This window comes from Patella vulgata, chromosome 5 (assembly GCF_932274485.2).
Source record: "Patella vulgata chromosome 5, xgPatVulg1.2, whole genome shotgun sequence".
NCBI lineage: Eukaryota > Metazoa > Mollusca > Gastropoda > Patellidae > Patella > Patella vulgata.
This window is the reverse complement of record NC_065883.2, coordinates 24,690,552-24,716,122: the sequence shown is the minus strand read 5'-3', so window position 1 is coordinate 24,716,122 and position 25,571 is coordinate 24,690,552. Positions and strand designations below refer to the sequence as shown.

The window sequence follows — 25,571 nt, the reverse complement described above, 5'->3', positions numbered from 1 at the left end:
TAGTGGAATTATGAGTTTGTTATTAGTTTTCTTAGAGATGCTGGTTGGAAGATATATTTAGACTAAACATATTCAAGCTAATTTCTTTGTCAAAAGTTTGCTTCCAATCTCCTTCAAAAGATTCCAATCGCAAGGAACTACACTAAGCCGTAAAAATCTATTTTAAGCAGCCTTGTTTGTCACGTAACTTGATTAACGGGTGTGGACGGGGGCATTGCAAGATTGTATTTGTCGTTACTCGCTGTCAATTTGCCATAAATATCGAAGCCTGAGTAAATAATTCGATTATCTTCTGCCAATTTCCTTTATACCATTCCATCGCCGGGTTTGTTGTACGTTTGATTTGCTCAATGCTCTCACAACAGCTAACTATTCGATGAGTGCGTACCAAGAAAGAGCTCTGTGTGTTGCTCGAGCAGACAACAAGCCCAACGGTTGTCGGTTAGGGTTACCCCTAATACTGGGTGTTTTTCAGGAAATCCAACATTTGTCTAGTAAGATTGGAGATATCTAACCTTTCTCTATATACCAGATTTGTCATATCTTTATTGGAAATAACTACTATAAATACTTTTGTGGGAATGCATCTTTAACCAACGGAACTAATCCATGTTGGGGTTTTTTAAAAATGTTATTTTTCAATTATGTTAGAAAGTGAATATTCTTTGATATTTCTCTAATAAAGTATTACTGTTTAATGAACTACTATAATATAGTTCATAATTGAAAGAAACACAGATCTATTTTAAACTTACCACATACAATACTAAGATAGATTCTCATACCATTTAAAAACATCGGTATAGATATAAGTATATATAAAAATCCTCTTTTCCAAGTATCAAACCACAACATAAGTGACCAACACGTACAACAACACCCTGTCCGGCTGAAATAAATCATGTTCCATGTGAGCCAATGTATAAATTATTTTTACTGCTTACTCACTACCCGGGATTATACTTCTACATGTATTATTCACTGAATACGTAATACTATGAGAATACAGTGCTGCAGCATACCCTATAATCAATAATGGTCCCATTACAGTGCCTTGTCGGACACCAAAATTTAAGATTCTCTTGGTGGATTTGGAATTGTTAAATAACACCCACATGCTGGCGATTACACTACATATTACCCACATAGTAACTAAAAACAAACAACTTACGAACAACATGCGCATTTATCCATTAACCATATTAATTCTAGAAATGTAACAACTATACTCGCAGCTCTGGACAATAAATAAAGAAAATATTAATGTAAACAGAAATGTAAGAAAAATACATATCGTTAATTAAGTTGAAAAATTAATCTATGTTAGCAATTTGCAATTAATTATTGCTTAAACATACATTATAATGCAAAAGATAAATCTGCTTATTACAGGTCTTTCTTTAGGCCTGAATTGTTATCTAAATTATTAATTAGACATTAATTAACGTATCCAGACCATAATCAACTCTCGATGTCATCGCTAGCCTGCGATGTTTATTGGATTAGGTTCCGATTTGCTGTTCGACTTCCATTTATGATTTAATCATGAAATGGATGATCGAGGTTAGGCCGAAAATTCAATCACTAAATTCTCGGTTCAGAGAGGATCAATTTGACTGAAATTTTCAGCAAATTCTCTTTACATTATCTAGTTTTTAACTATTATAGTGAAAACTGCCAGCTCTTTATCTAGTCTCCCATAATGTATCTTTAATAATTTAAAGCACGTGGACAAAACTAGGGAGTCGCGGTTGGCTCGCTAACCTGGAGAGCCCGGGTTCGATCACGTTGTTGGCGGGGAAAAAGGTCTTCGGGATTTTCCAGCGTCGATTCCCCTTGTCAGTTGTACAGAACCGTGTTTGTGTTTGTGTGTGTGTGTGCGTGTGGGGGGGGGGGGGCTACAAGGTACAACGTCTAGTCCTTCGGATAGCACGAAAAAAGAGGTTTCGCCTACGTTAAAAAAACAATTTGCAGTTGACATTCCTCGCATAGCACACTATATGGCCGCAAGCCCGTCTTCATTAGCCCGGGTAGAGCAGAATTTAGAAAAATTACCCCCCCCCCCCCCTTCATTTCTGGCCATATTTATAGTTATAAAGTAGGCAATACAAAAATGAAATAGCAAAGGAAATTGTTGGATAATCGATGTTTTTCTTCATTCTCGCATTTGATAATGTAATATATTTTATAGCAGTTTTTTTCATTTATGAAGAACATATTATGTAGGAAATTATAGTATATGACCATAAAATTACAGACAGAACAGTATTGATTACATAATTACTTACAATAAATACCACCCTACATATGTATACACTTGTTTATCCTCTATAGATAGAACGGCTGAAACCCACATTGCTGCAAGGGGAAAATATAATGAATTTTAAATTAAAAATAATAATAAGAAATAACTGTCCGTTAAAGATGCACTATGTAAGAGCTAAATCTGTCTATTACAAGTCATTGTTTTGCTTTTAAATGTTATATAAACTATTATTTAGACATTTATTCACATGACAAGCCTATAACCAACTCTCTAGGTTAGCGGATGGCGGAGATTTGAACAAATTGGAATACGGTCGCCATTTAATAATTTAATTTAAAATATGTCAAATCGAGGCTAAGTCTGGAATAACAAGTACTGTTGTTACGATAATAAACAAAGTATACCACATCTTATCAAAACAGTAATACCTTCGCTTAGAATAAAGTAATGTGAACTTTTATAACAAGAGCGGCCAGTTCTTTATCTAAATCTTAGATAATGCATCTTTAAGCAATGTAATAATAGCTACTGTATAATGTAACTAATGGTCTGTAAAAACTATAGTTACATACAGCAATGGGTTGACTTTAAAATGGAACACCATGCGGTTGTCGTATAGTCGTATCAATAATCTCTATGTCTTTTCCAACAACCAATTTAAAGTGACATACTAATGATATAAAATGCATTTACATACAAAGGGGTTCTCTGTATTGCAAAAGACACTATGGTGCATTTACTCGTGGGGATGGGACAAATGGACTTTCTTCATCGATCTCCTATTCCCAGCCCATGCCGGACTATGATCTTACTTACATCTCTGCCTGATCTCTGCACTAGGAAAGAAAGAACCAAATGGGGCTCTACAATTAAGATAGATTATTTTGATTATTTTGAAAGCGTTAAGGAGCCCCTTGCTAAAATAACACAGCAAATATTTTTCCAGTAAAAATAACCGAAAATACAATAGATGGATAATCAGAGAGAAAATGGTATGACGATGTCATTGGAACATAATAATATGTTGACTCACCAGCCACTGTTATAAGACCAACTATTCTAGTTATAATAGTTATATTCTTTATACAGAACGGTCTATGGTGATACGCCATATCATGATTCAGTCGAGTTTTTTCAGTGTATGTTACAGGAGGCATCTTCGGTTATATTTGGTTTCGATGGATCTTTAAATCTGAAAATATTAAATTGAATAGTGAGGTGGACATGATAGGTGCATAGCGTATAAAGTCAAAAGACATTGTAGCAGCCTCGTGGAATACAGCCTCGTGTAATTGGTTCTTCTTAGGGTATATCCTGATGTTTTTCGCTATGCACAAATTTACCAATTCATGAAAACTTCAAGATTAAAAAAGGGCCCCCCAAGGGTCCCAACCAGGACGTGCCTCGAGATGAAAAACACGTGCTTCAAAAGTCTGAAGTCCATTCTTTAGGTTTGCTATCTAGACTCATGATTTAGTTTCACGTTCTGTTTTGCATGCTGAAGTGTCTGAAAATAAAGCAGTTGATGACCCAAGTGAATCACCACCACCAGTTTGCAAGAGAGAAAGTCATCAGGTGCAGATTTTGGATGTTTCCTTGGACTGTCATTCATGATGACAGTGCCACACGGTTATAGACATAAATCTTTCATTTTTCGGGTTATAAAAGTGTTAGCGTGATGATTATTCTGAATGTTTTTATACCTAATCCAGGGAGCCTGTACGTTTGTTTTTGAGAATTGGTCCCTTCTCAGTAATATACGAAATCTGATCATATTTTAAAATGGGAGTCATCATTTACATTTGACATTGATTGAAATTAATATGACAAGTCAACTCTGTGACATAAAATGTGTTTTATTATATTATTAATTATAAGGTCACAGCTGTGCTAAATATTATTATGGCTTATATACCAGATTATCTTCATATATCTAAATAGTTATTATAACCCATTATTGCCCACATGTGTACATCTTGCATCATATTATTAGTTTCTCTGTCAATAATTCCGAACTTGTATATATATATCCAAGTTTTCCTAGTCTATGACCTGGGATTATCTTGAGAGTTTACCACTTTTAAAACGCATGGTAACATCTAGTCTCTATCATTCAGACATTCAACGAATATTAGTCTGGATGGATTGTAACATTTGAGAATAACTAGGTCTTTAGCTAGATTATCCGGTCTTTTACATTATGAACAAAATCTATAGGAGGTAACTAGCTCTAAAACAAGATGTCGACGCTCATGAAATTAACTTAAAAATTTTCATTTCAGAAAAAATCTATTTGGTTTTTTTTATTAATCCTAATTCGTCGTCACCGCGACTTTAGCTACCGGTTCCATTGATCATGCGTAACCGGTAGTTTGTTTTTTATGTGGTTGATTATCCAGTAAATTTCGCCAAATGTTTACAACCGACCCAGACCCCCCCCCCCCCCGTGCGTTGAAGACTAGTAATAATATGCTCTTTAAGCGACGGTCTTGTCTGCGATATCAACTCGGTGAAAGCGGACGTAAAATACAACTTACTCACACACATAAGCGACGGCTACATTAAAGTGAAATGTACGAGATCTTGAATTATATAGACTTTAGTGGAATGTTCACCGAACTGTTATCCCTTGTAAATATAAAATCCATCTCCGATGGTGTGGGTACAGTGAAAGTTTAAGTCTCTACTAGTACATTGTTGTGGGACTTGGTTGGACTTCCGTATATTCGCAAGAGCGTATTTATCACGCCACAGACATCACTGACAATCAATTATTATCTGTCGTAAAAGGCTGGTAATTGTCAGACAATGTCATCTGACTTATCCGAATAAATATCACATTGTTGTAATATTACCACGTTAGACACAGCCATCCATTTCTATACCATTTAGACTGGGTGCTATAGTACTACAATGTCAATTGAGATGAACCCAATTAAATTCACTGATTGTATGTAATCTCAGGTCAGCAATTCAGGGGAACTGAAAGGGGATAAATTTCATGTACGGAAAGTGAATCGAAGCGAAAGGTTTTAGACATATCCCCACCCCACAGATTTTTGACGAGTGTGGATAACTGAAAACAGGAAAGTGGGGCGAGCCGAAAGCTATTAGACTTTCATTCATACTGAGCTTAAAAATTATCCGGAATTTTCCTCAACTCTCAATTGGGTTTGCACGGGCATCGGGTCTAAAAATGGGCAAGTTGGGACATCCGAACGATTTTATAATTTCATTTAAATCGAAGCGAGTCGAAAGTTTGTAGCCTTTCATTCAAACTGAGCAGAAGAAACAGCCACGCCCATGAGTTATCCGGAACTGCCCCCCCCCCCACTTCTCCCCCCCCCCCAACTTTCTCTTGCGAGAGAATAGGGACCATTTTCGGTCATTGACATACTGCTTAAGGCTTGGAAGCTTCCATTACGTTAATATGTTCTCAGCAGAAAATTTGTCCAAGATTGAGTGACATTTGATTAAAATAGTTCAATCAATAGCGAAAACAGTCCCTAACTCACTTGCACGTTTAGCCGCCGACAGTTCCCACTAGAGCGGATCAGTTCACATATTGTTAGATATTTACCGACAAAATGATACCCATGGATACAAGTTGAACATTCAATTTCAATTAAAGACTAATAGCGTAATGATCAATATATACAGTTTATTTTTATTCTATATGTATATTCCATGTATATTCTATGATTAGCAAAAAGAAAATTACATAATTATAATGACTTGCGAAACCATTCAAGCAAGGATATACAAGAGTAAAGTGCAAATGCATATTGGTGGTGTTTTTACCTGGTGTGCTGATAAATTTAATAGTAAATGTTTAAGATTACAAAAGAACAATTCATATACATGCGCTCTATCGACATGTTTGAGGGATGGTATCAGGTTTCTCGAAGGAGTACGAATTATGTCTCGTGCTCATGCTCGTCATACACATTCATAGCTAAACTAAATGGAGCGATACTTATTACACCTACTTCGTACTTCTAGCCGAATATGCCACGACCGTGGTCACAAAGAAATTTATTTTATCAACATTGAGTATTTGTTTCTATTAAGTCCAATGAGCGTTTAAATATATTTGCCTGCCATTTTCTATTGTAGCAAGGAAGTAGATCTGGAAACACCTAGATTATTCTGCTGTGTCTCGAATGGGAATATATCTCCTACTGACTTGGGTGTTGGAAATTCCCTTTAGAGCATTCAGTAAATGTGAATGGATTTCATGCACAGGATTGTGTGTTGGATTCCAGACAGGTAAATCCTGTCACACTGAATAGTCACTGGTTTGTGGGAAAGTTCTGCAAATTGTTCCCGGCGTGCGCTCTTGGCAAGCAATACGTAACCAATACACAATCGTGTTTTATAATTCTATATAAATATACGTTTTTATAACAGATGGTTTGTTTCGTCCTTATTGATGGTCACAATAATTGTTTTTTTTTTGTATAAACCAATCTGTGTGCGGGAGTCGCGGTGGCTTGGTGAGTAAGACTTTGGCTCGCTAACCTAAAGGTCCTGTTTTCGATTTTTCCGCGTGATTCCCGCTTGTCAGTGGTGCAGGGAGAAATGAAATGGGGTCCTACTGTTCTGCTCCGACAGGGCTAAAGAAGACGACGGGCATACGCTATACAGTGTGCTATGAGGGAAATTATTTTGCCTGGGCCGCGGCACTATGGCCCACTCTTATATCGAATTCCAACTGCCAAGGGATCTTTTACGTCCCATCCGAACGACTAGACCGCTGTCCTTGTCAGGCCCCCCGTCCTGCACCACTGACAAGGGGAAACCACGTCGGAAAATACCGATGAATGCAGAGATCGAACACCCGACCTCCAGGCTAGCGAGCCAGCGTCTTACCCATTTAGCCGCCGTGTCTCCTGGTGCAGGAAGTTGGAGCTGGCAAGTGACAATGTATAGTCGTTACGATGGGACGAAAAACCAATTGGCATGCACATAAAAGAACCCTTGGCAGCCGAATGCCGTCTCCATCAACCTAGTCGGTGCAGAACAGTAGGACGTTAATAATTCCTATTGTATTTCATTTCGTTTGATTTGTATTGGTTCACTCTGAAATAAGCATCGTGAACTGACACACATGTCTTTGGAAATTCTGTTGTACGATATATTTATCACCGATAAAAGATTAGCGACCAGGATCTATGACAAGAAATCCGTATGGTGCCCAATGGGTGTATGCTTTCATTGTATATTCTGATATTTGATATTGTATATCATTAATGCCAGTTACCTGTTATTTAATATTCGTTGTTCGTCCAAGTTGAACTTTAAGAATACTCCAATATATAGATTTTATCCTTAAATTATTAATAAGTGGTTACGAAATGTAATCAATAAACTACAGAAATTTACATAACTTTGATACACACCAATACATGTTGAAAACTATGCAAAAAAAATATATTGATATTCTGTCACAAAACACTTAAGAAATCCAGCACTAAACTCCGATATCCATTTGTTTAAATCTTGTATTCTGGTACACAAAAATGGTCTCTCTTCATTTACAAATTCCCCTCAAATTTTAACACATCTAAAACGCTGTTTTTACAATATTACCGTTATGTACATACACATTTCTGCTTGAACATAAAATTGAAGGCAACAGGTGGCACAATATGGCCGCCGAGCTATGTTATTGTTCTTTCAATATAAATGTCAAATGAATCATATAAATAAACGTCGGGAATGTTTAATTATGCTTGTATATAAAGTACGTATATATGCCCATTTATTCAACTTCATATTGATTTGGGCCAAAGTTTGTTTACGTGAATATTATACAAGACTGTTCTAACACTTAAGCAATGTCATTATAATATAAAATTTTATTGAGTCATTACAGCTGTTGTGAAAACGAGAGGTGGGCAGATTTTCTTATATTTTCTTATGGACTGAATTTAACCACTACGAGAATACAGCAATTGTTACTTAAAGTGCATGATTTATGTGTCGAATGAAGTTGGTAGGAGCTTTGTGAGCGAGGGGAGATTTTAAACAAGTTAATATCGATCATAATCTTTTTATGCGATTTACATATATATGCCTAATGTTATTCTATTGTTGGGGGATTTTGCTTTGACATCAGCGGTTCCGGCTTGGATCTGAATTTCAAACTTCCATAAATCTGATACTATTTACAAGGTGTTTGTAGCACACTAAAGATTTTGTGCTTGGACATCGGCGATTTGAATTTCAAACATCCACGAATCTGGTACTATTTACACGGTGTTTTTAACACACTAACGATTTCGTGCGATGACACATACTATAACAACTATTGCTTAAAGAAGGGCGTGTAGCTTTATTCTTTGGAACATTAAAATAAACGAAAGTGCGTGTAAAAATTCATGTTAATGGGATATGAATGTAACAATGTGATTTATATTCAATTTTTTAAAAAGAAAATATTGTAATTTGTTCGGTTAAAATACGTGAACAGTCTAAATTGAACGACGGCTGTTTACGCCTACTCCGTCCATTCTACACGTTATTATTATGTTTTCGTTTGTCAATCAGCCATAAATATGCTAGGACATGTTTTTCTTTATTCATTACAAATGAATCCCGAAACCGTAGAATACACAACTCGTGTACTGATTATAAAATGTTCATTATGTGTTAAATATTGGACACTGTAAATGTTAGGCGTTATTTGAAGTTATAAATGGTTTGATTGTAACATCGTTCACCCACTATATACATGACAAGGCATCTTCGTCAACAGAAAAAGCTAAGGCAGGTGATTTAGCCGGTGGAATTTGACGACCATTTAACCAATATGTGTTCATCTCACCCTTTCCCTGTAACACAAAATTGGAAAGTTTGACAAAAGTGAAATAGAAGAATGTACACTAATGCTTAGGACAGTTTTGACTAAGATACTAAAATTTATATTTGTGACAGTACAATTTCTTTCGGGCAGTTGAGTTTCCTGCGTTTTATGTGTGTTTTTGTTTTATCAAATTTTACATGGAACGCGGTTTTTTGTGCAATTCGAATGACTGGACATGAGGCATTAATGGTTAATTCTTAGGGATTGAGTTTAAATGAAAGCAGATTAAAGGGATTTATATTTTCTTGTATGTTGAGACTCAATTCCTTATTAGATGTTAGTATCCAGTTTCCCTCTTGTTGGAATGTATACTACAACGAGTTTTCTGACAGTTAAACAGACTTGGAGCAAAGACAAGTAAGGATGAGCTTCTGGATCACCCGAGATCATTCGCTGATTTGGTAGAAAGACGGAAGATTGTTTTAAATGAATTTACCTTCCTGGTAGAGCCTTTAATAATGCACCGTGCTTATATTCACAATGTCTGTTTGTTTGTCTGCACGGTATATCTGTTTGTTCAGGGTTGGAGGCTACACCAGGGCTGCCCCGAGGCTGACATTTGGTACCGGGGAGCAACATGGGCTAGGCGGCGTTATAGGCACAACCCGTCATCCGCTAGTTGTATATAAAGACGCACTTGACACGCATGGAATAAACTCAATATACAGTACAGATGTATCAAACCCAGATACATGGGAGATTTCAATTAAACATGCTGTAAAATATACCCCTCCTAAATTCATGCATAACCTTTTAGAACAGAACTGGCCAGCATGTGTTATCCACTTTGTTGTTCTTGTTGTTGCTATACTTCTTCTTCGGGGGTCGACGCTCTTCGAAAAAAAGCCTAAGGGTCCGCAGATTCAAGTAAGATCGACATAAAGTTGGCATGCTAGTTTCGTCGAGAAATGTGTTTGGGCATGATGTCACAATTCCAAGATTGCTGCGATGACGTTATGCTTGGTTTCTGATCCATATAATGGTGGGTGGGGTGTATCTATGCCTAGATGTTGTGCATACTAACTGCTTTTTCTATAAAACAACCAATATTTCCTCACATTACATAAATTAACCTACCTTAACCACAACTGATCCCCTGCTTTCAATCATAAACTCATTCTTTCGATCTAATTGTAATTTCGTTGATTCACTTATATGTATACGACCAGCTGAATAAGACAAATTAGTCTGTTTACATACATGTATATTGTGACCAATAATACCCCAATTTGCTGAAAGCATATAGGCTATTTTTACGATCATGGGCAAATAAAGGGTTTCAGACCAGGCCAAAAACGTTTTCTTTCCAAAAAGCATTTTGGTTGAGAAATTATTAGAACGGATCAACCCTAAAGAGTGATGTCCGTCATATTCAACGGACATAATTTGAGAACAGATTTTAGTGTGTTAAACTTTATGTTATTGTAAAATTCCATTTTCATAGAACACTCAATCGTAACTAAAGCAAACCCATCTGATTGACCAACATTTTGTTTCAAGACGTTCTCGTAGATAAGTCCTGACAAGCACATCGTCGGTATCCCCATTGGTCTCATTCCGTTCCACTCCACTATACCCTGGGTTTAGCCTTGGAGGGCACGAATTCAATTTATCTGCCGTTGATCGTAGCTTAATTCTACGAACCAATCAAAAACCAGTCTTGCCTCATTGTTTACATTCACACCAATATGGCGGCTTGTTCGCTCGATTATGAGAAAGTTTGCAAGAAATTTAATATAAAAGAAATGACATGCACAGCAAAATATTTTTGATGGGAAAGATAGTTTTATGTCACACTAAACTTGCAGTGGCAAGTCGTTATGCTGCTATCAAGTGTATTGCTCTATAAAAATAGGACAGACGCCAAGAGCAGATAATTTGAATAGGTGTCTTCCCCATGGATAAACCCAGGGTATAGTGGAATAGAACGGAATGTGACCACTGGCGATACCGAGGATGTGACAAGAACAGAAAACGGACATTCTGTTGACGAAAGATGGTAGGTAGCATATACTTAACATATATATTACAATGCTATATATGAAATATAGTACAAATTTTGCACGAAAAGATCCGGCTACGCCTATAATAATGAATCCAGCTCTTCAGCCAATCTGAATCTGGTAAAAGAGGTTCGAAAAAAACCCATCGCCACAGCAATCATTCGGGTCATCCGCCTTCTTATCAGGTAGATATAGATTTTTTAAAGTTAAATAAGTTACCTGCTCCATTTGACATCATACGAGAAGCTGTATTAACTGTATCGCCAAATATACAATATCTGGGCATCTTTAATCCTACCACACCAGCTACTACTGTGCCTGGAAAGATAATTCAAATGCAAATGAAATGGTCGTTAACTGGTCTGCCCCACCGTGGCTATTGAAAGATACATAGAGAGATAATGGGGTTTAACGTCCAATCGACACAACCTTGGTCATAATGTTCAATTTTTTTTCAATAATTCGCTTTGTCGTAGGGGTCTGTAGCAGTTGGAGGAAACTCGGAGATCACACATGGGGCAGGGCAGGCGAACTTACTCCTTATCACGTACAAGTGTGGGATCGAAACCAAGTCACTTGATTCAATGACAAATCTTATTATCTAAAGCGTACTCCCGGCTAATGTAGACTAATATACTAATAAGATTGCTTTAAATTACCACTATACGTGCAGTAAATGTTTATCGACAAAACAAAATACGATGGCATGAAAGACTCTTGTTCCGTTAGCTCCATTTACGCTTCATTCGAGCGCAGCGCATTTTGTTAGTACATAAGTACACTGGGGTAAATACTGAAATAATTGTCCCGCCTCTTTATCCAAAATTAAAGAAGAACTGGGGCAATACCGATGATGAAGACACGTCAATAACACTAATTGAAGGATGGAAAGTAGTTGGATGTTCTCATCTAAAAACAACCCAATGAATACCAGATAGAATCAAAATAAGAAGTGAGATTACAGTATTTCTGTTCAGATGTATGATTACTGTATAAACTGAAGAATGTTCATCAGAATTTTCCAGTGTGGCGCCCTCTTGTCAGTGGTGCAGGATCGAGGGACTGGCAAGGTACAGCGTATATAGTCAGGATGGGACGAATTACCGAGATCCTTAAACATATCGGCGTGCATTTAAAGGAACCCCTTGACAGTTGGAATTCAAAACAAGAGAAGACCGTAGTGCCACTGTTCGGGCAAATTTTTCTTCCACTGCGTCATCATTTGCCCAGCCAGAGCAGAAAAGTAGGAAGTTAAACCCCATTCCATTTCATTTCATTTGCATAATATAACAAAACACGGTTCATTTGTATAAACTGAAAAATCACAATTCATGAGAAACAGTAAATGTCGAGCGTTATACTTTGAAAAGGTTCTACGATCCTTCCTGGTTTCAGAGTCATTAAAAAATGTTCTATTTTGGTGGCTAAAGGGCCTTTTAGTGCTTGATTTATCACCCAGCGTGTGATATTAAGGGAAACACAAAACATGAAAATAGCTTTAAATTATAACCAAATGACTGCTGGTCGAATTATGATGACCTTTTCGTGTGTAAAATGATCATCACAGACAGCCATTATATTAGGAACTGACATAGAATCTTCTTAAGTCACATTGACTTCTATCCAATAAACACATTTCAATTGTAAAAGAATTTTTTAATCGATCGGTGCCCGGGTGATATTATCGATTAACATGCGAACAATCATAATAAGTGCATTAGATCTTCAATTCAGTCAACCAAAATGAGATGGGATTTAACATCGACGCATAATAGGTAATTTTGAGAATAACATATGGCACAGTTTAGTCGTGGGAGAAAAACGGAGGAACCAGAGAAAACCCACGAGGTCACAAGGACGACGGTACCCCTTGTCGTATACATTCTTGGGATCGTACCCACGCCTTTTTGACCCAATGACATAGCTTATATAAGATCTAATCTAAAGCGCACGTGTTAGACCACCTCATCCACACCCCAGTAGTTTATAAGTTAATGTATTAATGTTCTACTACACCCATTTAGCTTAGAATCATAAGCGTGGTTCGACGATGATTGGGTATTTATCTCATAAAAGACATACTTAATATTTTTTTTCATAGTAGGCGCGAATTAACTCACCCGTGTAAAATATAATCAATAAATATATATGTTTACACAAAATAGTTACAAAATGTTTAACCAATTATTGTTTTTGTACGATACATTATTGGACAAAAACAGGATATTGAGCAGTTTTTAAGGCTTAATGGGAAAACATGATATTTCGTAGTTTTTATGGGTTAATAGGAAAGTGCGTATGAATTTATCATTTGTTTGAAGATTCCGATCATTAGGGTTTCACACTGCGTAGCTTGTGTGAAACACTATTGCTTTTGTTAAGATTATTAGGGTTTCACACTGCGTTGCTTGTGTGAAACACTATTGTTTTTGTTAAGATTATTCTTATTATTATTATTTTTTTTCCCACTTGAGCATATCTCAGAAACTACTTGTCAGATCAATTTGATGTCTTCGGTTTTACTGGGAAAGTGGGTGAGACTTAGAGATTAAAGCTATTTCGAACGTTCTGCGACTATGCGAAATGTCCGAAACGCCAAAGTTGTCGTTTTTTTAAATATTGCAGTAATATTAACAATAATCCTTGGATTTTAACATCGGATACATTTTGACATAGCCTGAGACAGGGCACCGGATGTGACACAATTTTGCTAAAAACTCCAATTTTGTCGAGTCGGAACGTCTTTTCACTAGCAAATATTAATTTTTGCAAATCTGATAGATCAAGATAAATGCCCCTACAAAAGGCGCACAAAATGTCGGACTCGCTTTTTTTAATTTTGGTTTTGTATTTGCGCCATTTCGATTTAAAGGTGAAAAAAGGTGTAAAAATGAGCTATTTACAACCCATTCAGGCTTTTCATATTTCAAAATATTTCTTCGCAACTATCATAAACTTGTAGCATTAATCCATACGAAGAGAATCTATGTCAAAATTAGTTTGGAATATGAGTATTTGCCGAGAAATGGTCAATTTTGCATGAGTCACTTTTTACGCGATATTCATTATTGGTGTAAAATTATGATATTTGGTTCCTATGGACAAATAGTATCAATCAATACGATCATATTGATATCACCAAATTGTTTCTGACACCTTCCCTTGCCGAGAAATAACCAATTTTGTCAGGATCACTTTTTAAGATTTTTCGCATTTTAATTTCAGTGTATGGGTTCTGGGTTAATTATTTATTGCCTGATTTGTGTAAAAGAAAAGCCCACCTGGTGCAAATTCTCAACTTACTTCTACATATAAAAGTTTCTGACGGCACCGGAAGTGACGTAATTTTGCCCAAAACTTAAATTTTGACGTGTCGAAAGGTCTTTTAAAAAGCAAATATTAATGTTTACAAATCTAATAGATCAAGATGAATGCTCATACTAAAGACGCAAAATATGTCTTTCTTTGTTTTGTTTTTTTTTTATTACGGTTTTGCATTTGCATCATTTTGATTTAAAGCTGAAAAAAGGTGTAAAAATGAGCTATTTACAATGCATTCAGATTTTTCATATTTTAAAATATTTCTTGACAACTTGCACGAACCTGTAGCATTAATCCATACGATGACAATTTATGTCAAAATTAGTTTGTAATATTAGCAGTTGCCGAGAAATAGACAATTTTGCATGAGTCACTTTTCACGTTATTTTGCCTGTAAAAGAGTTAATTTAATCCGATTTTCTTTTTTTTCTCCATATGATGCCTAATGCCATTTTTGACTGAGCCGATCCAATTTTACATTTTCAGTGTAACCGGAAATGGCGTCATATGGGCAAAAACTGTATTTATAGCCTTCAAAACAGATATTTTTTTCAGAGGAGTCTGATTTGTAATGTTTTTAAATTTATGACATTTGATTGCAATCAACAAATAGAATGAATCAATACGGTCATACAGATACCAAAAAATGGTTCCTAACTTTTACTGTTGCAGAGAAATAGACGATTTTCTACAAGTCACTTTTCAAGGTTTTTGGTCTATAAAAGTGTCAATTATTATTTGATTTTCATAAAATTTTCACCATGTGATGCCTGAGGCCATTTATAATTTCATGGAACTAATTTAACATTTTCATTATCATCGGAAGTAATGTCGTTTTGGTAAAAAATGTATTTTTAGCCTTCAAAACAAATATTTTTTGAAGTGAGTTATATTTATTATTCGTTTAACATTATGATATTTGATTCCAATGGAGATATAGATTGGATCAATACGATCATTTAGATGTCCAAAAATTGCTTCTACCATCTTTCTTTGTCGTGAAATAACCAATTTTGTCAGGATCACTTTTTAAGACTTTTTTCACATTTTAAGTTCCATTAGATAGTCAGCTAACTTAGTGGTAAGTTAGTAATAAATTTTTGACATATCTAACGCATGGTAACAAATGTATAAATGGAATTGATATTGCTGGATTTGGTTGATTGTGCGTCCATTTCATAACACGTGTGCAATGCTTACGTTGAAATCTGTTTAACGGTTTCATTGGTACCGAATGTGACATAAGTTCAAGGGTAACGAGGCACCGGAAGTGACTTAAGTTGAAGGGTAACGTGGCACCAGTGAAACCCGTCATTACTGCGTCGCAGTTCTAGTTTTCATTTGAGCTTATTTTCTTGTTAACGGAAAACCTCGATTTAATTAAAATAGCAATTGTTTTCTATGGCGTCGTATTGTGTTTATTGTGTCAATTGCTAAATGCCGCTCAAAACTGTTTTTGTTTTTCTTCAAAATTGCTTGAAAGAACAATACAAAGACAACAACAACGTTTTATGGACTCTTGCAAACGATATGGTTTTAAAAAAAATCATACAGTATTTAAATCATACCGAATCACGCCTGGATTCACATCAACGTATTGAACACAACGCTTGCAGTCCAGTGACCCAACTATTTCACAACCGCAGCTACAGATAACTATAGTTGAGATATAATTTCCGCACCGAAAATCGCGAAAACATATCATTCAACTAGACCTTAAAAGTGATAAATTTCAATATTTTCAAAGTGTGCTTACACATCCACTATACCTACCCGAATTAAGACCAATTCGTATCGTGACATATACCCTTGGTTGATGTGGTACTGTCATAGTGCTAAACGTTCCGACTACATCTAGGGCAAAATTACTTAATTCCCGGGCATGTCTATCATTAGGAGAAGGTAAACCGGAAGCAACCATGTAGCAATCCCCTAAAAATAATAAAATTAAGTATAGACATAAAAACAGAACAAAGAATTTAGATCAGGGAGTGACAATATTTTCAATTCATGAAATGTTTTAGCCATCTGCAACATTTTCATGAAGTACTAAAACCTGCCTCATACGAGTGCATCCCTATTCTGCATAACCGCATAGCGTAGGTCAACGTGCCTGTGTGAGACCAGTGTAGCGCAAGGCATGTGTCCATTGTTGGGTGACGCAAGCATAGTGTTCGATTGTCACAAATCCAAATCTAGATTGTTTCCAGATTGGGATTATATTCTTGTATGTTCAGGTGTGTGGATGCTCACATTGCGTTAAAGCAAATCCTGATTTACAAAACATTAGAAACCGAGTCTAGATTGGCAGTTACTATGCAAATGCGCCCTATGGTACAGATATATGAATCTTGAAGAAGAGAAACTGGGTCTTTCCTTCATTTGAAACTGTTATATCCATTACCCTACCTTGCTATGGTACATTATTTTATACTAAAACAGACAAACGAAAGCTGATCATGTCTAAAACATTTGTAAGGGCAATCTTGATTTGTAATTGGTGGGTAAATTGTTCCAAAATTTGACTATAGAAGCGCAGGCTAATAATTCAAACAACTGTTTCAGGACAGCACTGAGCCCCCTATATAAAATGGGGGAATATCTTATGAAAAGTTAGCATAGCAATTTGGCGGACTTGTGTCTGAAGATTTGAAGGTGAGAATAAAGATACATTTATGGCTGACAACTTCACGCCATTTGGTAAATGAGATTTAATTTAATCTCCTTACCCTGGGAAATGAGAGAATGTTATTTCTTTAATACAGATATAGCAGAAACAGAAAGCGTCAGTAAAGCATCAAGGAAAGAAAAAGAAATTAACGCCCACTTCAATACAAACCATGTCATATTGGGACTAACATACGGTCCAATTTTTTCCCATAATTCGCTTGTGTGTAGGGTACTTTAGCAATGGTAGGAAACCGGAAGTCCCGGAGAAAACACGCGAGTTTAGACAGGCGACATTACTCCTTATAACGCACAAGTGTTTGATCAACTATTTTTCATATTGCGCTTCTTTAACAGTTGGAGGAAACAACAGGAGAAAGCCCACAATGTTGGACAGGCGACCCTACTCCTCTTCATGTACTGGTGTGTGATGGATCGAACCCCGTCACTTGACCCAATGATAGACTTTACGATCAAAGGGGACTGTAGCAGTGGTAGGAAACTGGAAGACCCGGAGTAAACACCTGAGATTAGGCAAACGACATTGCTCCTTATCACGCACAATTGTTGGATCGAAAACACGCGTTAGACCAATGGGCCACCTAGCTCCTTTTCTTTTATTTTAGGCAACTTACCTATTGTCTCCACCTTATATACATCATAATCACCGAGGAGACTGTCAAATACACGGTAGATCGTATTCATCATATCTATAATCTGTAGCGGCGAACTGTTTAACACAATCTCGTTAAAACCACAAATATCAGAAAAAAATAGAGTCACTCCATTGTAGAATTCTGGTTTCACGGATTCTTCGCTTAACAGTTTACGAGCTATGGATATTGGTAACATTTCGTACAATAGAGTCTGTGTGCGCTTTCTCTCTTTTCGTTCGTCGTCACCTTTTGACCTTAATACTATATTGAAATGCTGCATTTTAGACACAAGTCTGTTAATAATTATCACAATGAAAGGAGACAATAAAGTTGGTATTACCAAGGCAATGATAGCTATTGTTAATTTGGACTGCAATGATAAACTAAGACCATCAATAACGGTTAAGAGGTTTTCAGCCACATCGTCTTGTAGCGTTTTTAATATATTTAAGTAGGACGTAAGATTTGCAAACCATATTTCACCAAGTTCGACCGATGGACGTGATTCGTTGTTTCTGAGAATTCGGCCTCGATTTTCCTCTATTATTCTACCTAGATCAGTATTTAGGTGTTCATCAATTCTTTCTTGAATAGCTTGTGAGTACAGTTTGCTTTGCTGGAGATAACTATCTCCAAGATATCGTCTAGTGTGATATCGATATTCCTCAGTGGGACTAAAACCACCTGGAAAAATAAATGAATTAATGAATAAATGAATGAATGAATGAATAATTGAACACCTATATACAGTTACCAATTACCCTACTACAATTATCATTAATTTCTATTTTGATTTCTACTTGCGACGGCCGATAAACAGGACAGAATGTGCCACAGGCCTCTCGTTGTCAGCCTCCTTTCTATTAAATCCGGTTCGGGGTGTCTTGAAATATAACCGTAGATATTAATATACAAATATATTCGTGTATTCCGACACACTGGGATCAAAAGGTCGTATTCAAAAAATCGTATCTGATATTGCACCCAAAGCCCAGCTTAGGCATTGACCTGCGGGTAGGGGGCCCCGCGGTTCATGGCAAAAATATCATATTATGTAATTATTCTTGTATTACAGACCGTTTAATTGTGTGTTACTCATGCATGCCATTCAAAAGGATATGAAATAATCTTTTCGTCGCGTTAAGGGCCCCGCAATTTTAGTCAGGCCCAGGGCCTCGCTTTGGTTAATCTGGGCTTTGTGCATCTAGACATCGAGTCGAAATGTCGTAGGTAAATTGTGGTATTGTGCGCATAGCCACTAACAAAAGACGTCGTTGTACGTACATGTATGACTAAATATACAGGCGAGAAAGATTAATCAGTTTATAGTTTTACAAAAAGAGCTATATTGGACACAGATTGGCCTTCAATTAATATTGAACAATAGATGTTGCACAATACTTCTAAAAGATACACAGTTAAATGTAAATCAATACTGGCTACTTTCGTTTGCTAGTACCCTTTGGTAAGTAACAGAATCGATTTTCTTCGCGCTTAATATTATGTACATTGTTTGGAATGATCTATATACGATGTTTTACAATATCTATAAAACCATTTTTGTTGGGTTTGAAATACGGACAAGAAAAAATAACAGTTTTGTCAAATATGGCAGATGCGACATTTTGACCACCCCCAACAACAATTATAATTGTCTATTGAAATATATTGTTTATCGGAATATTGAAAATAAACATACCATACCTTTCGCAAAGAAGGTGCTTCCTAATGCTCGTTCAATTCCCGCTTGTTCCTTGCTAAGTATCAGAAGATGGTAACCGACCGACTGTCTCCATACATGGCCATTAGCTTTTCGAATACTGGCACCAGTCCATTTTATAAGAAGGGTATTTTTTACTGTATAAAAATCTATCACACTTTGTATTGTCTGATTAAAAAGCACCATCCGGAATTGTCCCACGGTTGTCTTGAATGACTGTCGAGTCGCGTAATAGACTTTTGAATTCTCATTGGCATGTGGCCAATAGGAAATTTTATCAATTGCTTCATCGGTATTTCTGTAAGCTGTTGCAATTTTTCCAAACAGGCTATTGTCAAAGCCGGCACCAATATATAATGCACTTAAGCCTCTTTCAATTTGTAAAAAATGTATCGCCGTCCCTAACTCTAAACTCAGATGTATCTCCTTTGATATAAAATTATTATTATCAATGCCCTCCACTGCATCTTGAGAAGATACAGAATTCTGTACTACAATAGTTAACACAGGAACTATAGAAACACACAATATCATAAAGGACTGGAAGTTACGCCTGTTGAAAATTCTTCTGCATCCAGTCTTGCTATACCTATGTGATGTTGAATAATCACTAAACACTGTGGACGAGTAGACGGAACTTGCACGTGATATCATTTTGTTTCATAAGAAGGAGAATTGTACACTTGGTGATCGCCCAAAGTCAAATGCTCAACTCATTTGGAACATCCATTTACTATAACTCGAGAATTCATCCATCCTGAAAATACAAGAATTAGTAATTGATAATGTCCGCTATACGGATGATATTAATGGTCATCATCATTACAAGAAGAATTTTACCACCTTATCTTAAATATCTCTTGATGAAGAAGTGGCTTATTCCGTTTTCGGAAATTGCAGTTATGTTGATACAATGAGATGTCACTCAAAATAAACTAAACCCATAATAGATCTCTTAGATCTTAGATGCTAAACTTTTGTCATTCGGGAAGCTCATTCTCGACAATGGGTAACATAAGAGTGCCCATTAGTTATATTTATTAAGAATATCCGTACCTAAGACCACCGCTATTTTTGAAATGATGTATTTAACTTAATGGGACTATTATGAAAACTAACATGATTTTATTGACTGTGGACACTTGTAAAAGTGTACAAAAAAGTATTTTGCCCGGGCAGTACATTTTTGAAATAAATTTGATCCCGATAACAAATACAATTCTCGACTTCGTTTGATCTTAAAGCCGTGACTCGTCCAAAATTTAATGTTAGCAGACAGAAATCCATGGATGCCGATAAGTACCCTTTCGTCCGGAAGTTGTGAGTTAACAGCGCGAAGGCAAGAGGACAAGAAATGATCAGTGCTAGCCAAGAAATTGAATCAATTCTTAACGTCTCATTGTTCATTTTCTGCCTGAACAAATACATGTAATCCGTAATAGTGAGTTGCCCGTATTACTGAGTTCAATTTATAAGGAATATAGAAGAAAAAAATTGGTTCTTTCAATATCTGGCCGTATACGTGAGTTGGCCGTAATATTGAGTTGGTCGTTAAGCGGGATTTCACTGTACATGCTTTTAAGAATGACAAGGATTAAAATAGCCAGCGTCCTGTTTCATGAAATTTTAACTAAAGATAAAATCCAAATTTTAGTAGATACTCCAATTTTGAATGGATAAGCACTACAACCAGTCTAATATTATCCAATATTTAAAATTAACATCTCTTTCTCTCCAACCCCAGTCCTGTAAAAATCTATGGCTAGACCCAGGAAAACACTACCCCATGAAATAGTCGTCTAAAGAATTCACACGATCTATCTCTATTATTCTAGCCCCGCTCCCTTATATAGGTGCATATTCTTTTGTCTCTGTTTATTCTTTTGTCTCTGTTATTTACGTAAACAACTGATAACAGCTAAATTCCAAATATGGAATGGACATTCACCCCAAACCTGTATATCGACAGGGATTGTTACCTTATTTGGTCAACAAATATGATATATGTTTTATAACAAAGAAAGATGTGAATGGCCAACATGCTCATTAATCTATAGCTCAGTTAACGTATCAAAATAACCGGCATATACTTTCTATATTTGTGGTTATGAAGTTAGAATCAATAATATGAAAGACTAGAAGAATGCCCGGCTTCGCTCGGGGGTCATAACCCCGAAACCGGAAGTGGTAGACGACAGTCACAAATATTAGGTCCGAGCTACCCCTATACCCCAAATTTCAGACTCGGGGCAGACCTAGTGTAGCCGACAACCCCGAACAGACATACAAATAGACAGACAAACGACAGTCACAAATATTAGTATAGATAACGCTATCCATCATATTTCCACATTCTTGTCTTTAGACCCCATGTCTTGTTATTGTCACAATATTCATAACCAATTTTAATTTGCGTTTCAGAATTAACTTATACCATAGCTAATAATTTGACAATGGAGAATAATTAACCAAAACCCTAATATTATTTTACATAGATGTTTCAAAGCACAAATTCTTTCCCTCCATATTACTACACAGGCCCCAGATCACCATTAAGATACCCGCACCTTATCAAAGCCTTACACCCTTTCTTGCAATAGCGGTGTTCTGTTCACTGGGCAAATTGAAAAGTTGATTCATATACGATGGAATTTGAACGTTTTATAACTTTGATTCCAGATCATGCTCATTATGGTTTTATTCGTCAATAGTATACTGTTAATGAACACAAACAGATTGAGGAATTAATTGAACCTCGGTGCTACTGAGGTATTACAGACCAATAAAGTCTTACGCGTGCTTTATATGTGGAGATTAAACAAATAACTGATAGGAGACATAGTGACTCGTGGATAGGGAACTGGTTCATACACCAGGAAGTTCCGAGATATTTCCAGCCTGACTTCCCTTTGTCAGTGGTGCAGTGGCATTTAACGGTCTAAATTTCTGCATCAACTGGGCTCATGAAGACAGGCATCACCCAGTGTGCTGTGGGGGATATTTCTGCCTATTCGTCATTGAATTCTAATTCTAACCAGTATAAAGTTAGCCACATTATTAAAATAAACTAACTCGTACATTTCGGCACTAGTTTTTCATTAATGTCTGATATATACAATTTCCATTGTCTAGCTGTACATATACATACATACCTTATTAACCGTATAAACTATCAACTCGTATACATTGATTTTCTACATATTATATCAAATAGTCGTCTTAATCAGCCGTCCAATGATTCACACTCTACACAGAACTAAGCATATATCCGTACTAAAATTATTTTATATAGAAATCTAGTGGGAAATCAATGAATGGATTATACCTGTACTTGTCAAGGCAATTTAAACATCGTTTCCACCCAAATTCTTCATTAAATACTTTAATGGAAACTATATAAAAACAAGAGGCCATGGGGCATGGTTGGCAACTAGCGTTAAAGCTAAAATTCGATAAAATACAATCGGAACAGATTTTTTTGCTATTGTTTATAGGCTGATCAAGATGTATTTAATGTACACGACATGGCGGTAAATGCAATATTTTATAAGTTCATGGTCAATATGTACTCACTCACGAATCGACATACTTATGTATGCAAATGTCTTAATAATCAAATCTATGTGCGATTAATCGAGCGAAGATATTCATTTATAATACAATGTATTTTCTACAATGTAATTTTATTTTTAAGCAGCTTATCATAGTTTACATAACAAACGAGAGAGGGGGGCTAAAGTCCACTCATCTACAAACTAGATCATTTCATGACTAACATATAGCTCAATTTTATTTCAATAATTTTATTAAATCGTTTTGATCTTTAGCTGTGAGAGAAAACCGGTTTACGCACACTACGAGGCTGGATAGGCCAGCCTACTCCTTGTCACGTACAAGCTGGAAATCGAAACCACGCCAGTTGACTTCATGACGGGCCTTATGATCTAAAGCGCACGCAGTCACCTACACTAACCACCCCCTCCACCCACACACACGGAACCCTCTGGAACTGCCCCTTGTAGAACCGGCACATGGGTTTAGACGCCTGGATGAAAGGTGTGTGTATACAAAAATAATATTATCTAATTATCTGCGAACTTTTGAACATGAAGAAATGATACGTTATTAATGAACATAATTACTAATTACATCTCCCCTAACAACGTAATTATATAGTCAATTAGAACGGACGTGTTCATTTGATAAAGGCGTTAATGATTTGTATCAAATAAACGTAGTATTAATAATCTATAAATTATTTACAGTACGGACAATAACGTCTAAATACTAGGCCAAGAGCATTGAACTCAGTCTGGTTTAACAGAAGTTCGAAAAAAAAACCTCTAAGAAAAGGGTGAATCATTGGTTTGATTAATCGATATTCGAACCTACTAGTATAGCTCAGGACATAACTGTAATTTTTTATCTAAATATGACGATGGCTAATGAGATGATCTATGCACGTAATTATCACGGAGCTGTGCATTCGTAAAAAAAAAATCGACACCATCCATCACGCCCCTCTATCTAATTTTCCTATAATTGACTTCAATATTTCAAATGTAACTATTATACACACCTACAAATCGATAATCGATTATAAACATTAATCATAAAATGATCTGTTCTGATTTAGTTTTTTTCAACACGGCGACATTAATGCACTCCCACTACGCATGTCGGTTGAAAAATCACAATAGCACTCAAGTCGTCAACGCGATAATAAAAAAAATCTATGTGCGATTAAATAGGCGAAGGTATCCATTTACTAAACAATGTATTGTCTACACCAATCAATGAGTTGCTTGACTGAAATATTTTATGTAATTTTATTTTTAAGCAGCTTATCATAGTTTACATAACAAACGAGTTTCGTGCTATAATAAAATATGCGTCATTTTCAGGGTTTCCGATGTTAGAAGTAGACAAGGTATGATGAATTGACTCCCTGAAGGGCCTTTTGATCTAAAGCGCAGGCAGTAAGTTACCTCCACCCCTCAACCCCAGTTTAAAGCGGTTTGTAGCTATATAAAACACAGGGTGGCCAAAAATAATCATTTGTTTCGAATTAAACCATTTCTACGACAGCATATTCGTTCGTGCTAGCTGTTTTAAAGATTTAAAATGGCCATCCACGTTTAAAATCTGCCCGGTATTACATTAACGCATACACAAGCTTCTAGGAAAAAACGGTTTACGACGAATGGGCTAGAATTTATATATGGCGAAAACATAATCAGCCCACCTAAAGCTAATCACTCCAAACATTAGATAAATTGTATATGTGGCATTTAGTAATTCAGTGAGAATAACGCATGACACAGTTATATAGCATACACGTTACTTGGAAGATTTATTTCTGGCGACGTTTCGATGCTTGATAAAGACGAGAAAACCCTCGTCGAAACGTAGACAGAAATTTCAAGTAACTTGTATGCCATATAATTGTGTCATGTGTCCTTAATTAGATTTTCTTTAATACATACATAAAATACACCAGCCCCGTTGGTGAAAAGAGATATGGACAACGCATATTGCCAATATAAATACCACTCAACTTTTGTGGGAATTAAAATCTTTTCTGAATAACCACCAATAATAAGTGATTTGACTGATGACGAAAACAAATCCTAAATCTAATCAACTATATAATTTACAATAAACTCCTAAAACGGGCGACAGTTTTTATTTTGTGGTAAAAGTGGCAGTGGAAATCGTGTAACGTATGAAAACATGTTGGAAGGGGATTCTTTTAAATTGTGTTCCAACTTGTTCTTGTTCCTGGTCGTCTGTTTTAAACTGTTTTAATGAATGAATGAAATGGGGTTTAACGTCCTACTTTACTGCACCTATATCGGGATAATGAAGACTGGCATAGTTAAACAGTTTGCCATGTAGGAACATTTACCTGACAGCAAGGCCAACTGTCAAGGGTTCTTTCACGTGCACATCAATGTGACCTTGGGTTTTGCCCATCCGAACGACTAGGCGCTGTTCCTTACCCAGCATCTTGCCAAGAACCTTCTCGGCCTCACCGGGATCGAAGCATTGACCTCCAGGCTCGGGAGCC

At 36.3% G+C, this 25,571-nt stretch overlaps 1 protein-coding gene across 2 annotated transcripts; it reads right to left on the bottom strand.

Moving 5' to 3' along the window:
* Window positions 1-1,170: 1,170 nt before the first annotated feature.
* LOC126820859 (atrial natriuretic peptide receptor 2) lies at window positions 1,171-19,892 on the bottom strand. 2 transcript variants are annotated; one of them, XM_056101407.1, is made up of 9 exons: window positions 19,486-19,892; window positions 17,761-18,465; window positions 16,232-16,390; window positions 11,357-11,455; window positions 10,212-10,303; window positions 7,530-9,102; window positions 3,300-3,458; window positions 2,289-2,358; window positions 1,171-1,237 (listed from the first exon to the last, which is right to left on the bottom strand). In XM_056101407.1, the coding sequence occupies exons 1-6, from the start codon at window positions 19,685-19,687 to the stop codon at window positions 8,995-8,997; spliced, it is 1,365 nt and encodes a 454-aa protein (XP_055957382.1). In that variant the 5' UTR covers window positions 19,688-19,892; the 3' UTR covers window positions 1,171-1,237; window positions 2,289-2,358; window positions 3,300-3,458; window positions 7,530-8,994. The 2 variants fall into 2 exon arrangements, with proteins under 2 accessions (XP_055957382.1, XP_055957383.1); XM_056101408.1 differs by having other exon boundaries at window positions 7,669-9,102.
* Window positions 19,893-25,571: the final 5,679 nt, after the last annotated feature.

Bases quoted from the DNA above. Each gene is read 5' to 3' on its own strand.
- LOC126820859 (XM_056101407.1), bottom strand. From the start codon at position 19,687: ATGGTGCTTTTTAATCAGACAATACAAAGTGTGATAGATTTTTATACA. The intron at 18,466-19,485 runs GTATGGTATGTT...TTATTTTTCCAG, and splicing joins AAGCACCTTCTTTGCGAAAG to GTGGTTTTAGTCCCACTGAG. The intron at 9,103-10,211 runs GTAGGTTAATTT...TTTGTGTTACAG, and splicing joins GGGGATCAGTTGTGGTTAAG to GGAAAGGGTGAGATGAACAC.